Genomic DNA, 2271 nt, shown 5'->3' with positions numbered 1-2271 from the left:
GCGTGGTGTAGCGGGGTGAGGCGACGAGGCCCCGGCGCCTCTTTATCAGGGTAAATTAATTACACACGCAAGCCCCGGCCGGGGCCCCTCGGGAAGGGCGTGACGGAGCGTGGCGGAGCGTGGCGGAGCGTGGCGGAGCGTGGCGGAGCATAGCGTGGCGGAGCGTGGCCGAGTGACAACGGCTTTAAAGGTTAAATCTTACGCAAGCATCATTCGGCCGCAGGGATCTGCGGGTGAAATGGACCAAACGCCCCGAGCGGCGCGTTCTCCTGCTCTGAGATGCTTGCTGCCCGGCGGGCGGGGCCGAGCGGCCCGGGGCTGAGCAGAGGCAAGACCTTTGTGGCGGGCACGAACAAGACACTCAGCCATAGTAATATCGCACAACGAACAAGTTAGTGAATAATTAAGGACGCCTATACTGACAATCTACGCAAACGGAGCACACCGGCGATAAAACAAGTTTGAAGAAAAGGTGGCATGTTTGAAGAAAATTCCCGACAGTATTTTCCTCTGAGTAAACCGGGAACATTTATTCAATTTTAGGGGCACTAATTGGTATAACCTTTTATGGGCTCTTCGTTATAATTTTGACCTGAACATTAAGAAAATTTCTGGAAGTTTGTTTTTTTATTTATTTACGAGCAGTCATAGGAGTGTTTAAAATAAATGTCTGTTTTTGTAGTGGACTAAATGTAAGAGAAAAGCGGATGCTGAGTGCAGTGAGTAATTTTTTTCTTCGCAGAGGACGACTCGGGCGGCCTAAGAAGGCAGAGAGAGACAGCCTTTGGGCTTAGCCGGGGGCCATGACACGACGAAATGAGGGGGAAAAGGAGGGAAATAGGCAAATGGGAAAAAAACTACTGACGCGTAATTAGAAACCGCTTGATACACACACTGCTCGGGCTGAGCGGGAACAGTAAAGAAAGAGGTCAAACAAATAGGGGATATTACGAACGCTCCAACAAACTAGCGGCGAGTAGTAGAAACGACCCTTACGGGTTTGTGCAAAAATATGAATTTACAAAAAGCGCTCAATTTTGTAAGAAGGGCTCAAGTGCTCCCACAGCCCATAGTGGCTATACCTCACGTGTGTGTCCCGCTATTCACCGGCCCTGGGCATTACTCCGAGCAATATCGCCTTATAATCCATCCCATACTCCCCCTCCCCCACTCACACACCCTTCCCCACCGCTCCTCCCGTCGTGTTCAGGGCAGCCGAGCGGCAAAGCAATCCCACCTTTCCCTTACCCCCTCTCTTACCCACCACCCCTTCCCAACCCACCGGGGGGCACTTCCGTACCACGAGGGGGGGGGGGAGGGGGGCTCAAATGCAACGGTACAGGGCGCAAACTCCCGCCCTATTAGCACAGTCATTCGTCCATCAGTCACCGAGGTTGTGAAGAGGCACCTAGTAGTCGGCAGCGTGGCAGCTGGCAGTCGGCAGCGCGAATGGCATTGTGTAGTAGCATGCAGTAATCCCAAGCGAATAAGGCAAATTGCAGAATCGCGCGCCGTAGAGTGCAGCCAACAATGCGCATCGCTTCATATTCAATTCTATCGTTATTATTGACCCCGACAGAGCCACCGATGACGTCCGTTTTTGCCAGATGAAAGCGTACGACTGATACGTTATGTATACCATTTCGCCCCACCCCAAAAATAATAAAGGGAAAACGAATACTCTTTTTTTTTTTTTTTTTGTAAAACAAGATAAAGTCGAGGGAGAATCCACTGCGTTTGATGACATATTTCAGTAAACGAGACAACAGACATACGTGGGATTACGTGTAAACGCTGGCAAACTGAATTAAAACAGTCGTCGTTTATAAAAGAAAACGCAAAAACACGAGTAAACGAGTGCAAACAACTTCAACAAACTAAAGCAGGCACTGCGGTCGGCGGTGGGGGCGCTGCGAAAGAGTTGCCACAGCCAACCCATCCGCTAACGTGCAAAACTACATCCGCAAACTAGCGCGGGGACATCAGAGCTCTCCACAAGCCGCAACGGCACGCGTGCAAAATCATAACGTTCTCTATCCACTCATGTTGGGCACCAAAAACGAGGCACACTGAACGTGTTAGAATTTGACACATTTAAATTAAGTTTGGTTTTGGTTTTTCGACCGAACCGAACTTACCGAGGATGTTGGTCTTCTTGGGCAAGATGGTGATGGCGCCCTCTGCCGCGTTCTCCTGACCTTTCACGGGGTAGTTCTTAGCGCCCCACGAGTCCGATGCCACGTACAAGAAGTGGTTGGTAAGATTGGCTCG

General features: G+C 50.7%; 1 protein-coding gene across 1 annotated transcript in view; it reads right to left on the bottom strand.

The window, feature by feature from the left end:
• The window catches only part of LOC113206188 (metabotropic glutamate receptor 8-like), a 72273-nt gene that overhangs the window by 46770 nt on the left and 23232 nt on the right, over positions 1-2271 (bottom strand). The window contains 1 exon segment of the mRNA XM_052269010.1: positions 2139-2267. Coding sequence (XP_052124970.1) covers positions 2139-2267 — 129 coding nt within the window.

The sequence above is a fragment of the Frankliniella occidentalis genome, unplaced genomic scaffold, assembly GCF_000697945.3.
Source record: "Frankliniella occidentalis isolate FOCC.00 unplaced genomic scaffold, Focc_3.1 Scaffold80, whole genome shotgun sequence".
In the NCBI taxonomy this organism is placed as follows: domain Eukaryota; kingdom Metazoa; phylum Arthropoda; class Insecta; order Thysanoptera; family Thripidae; genus Frankliniella; species Frankliniella occidentalis.
Note: the sequence above shows the minus strand (reverse complement) of the source record. Positions and strands in the feature narration are given on the sequence as shown.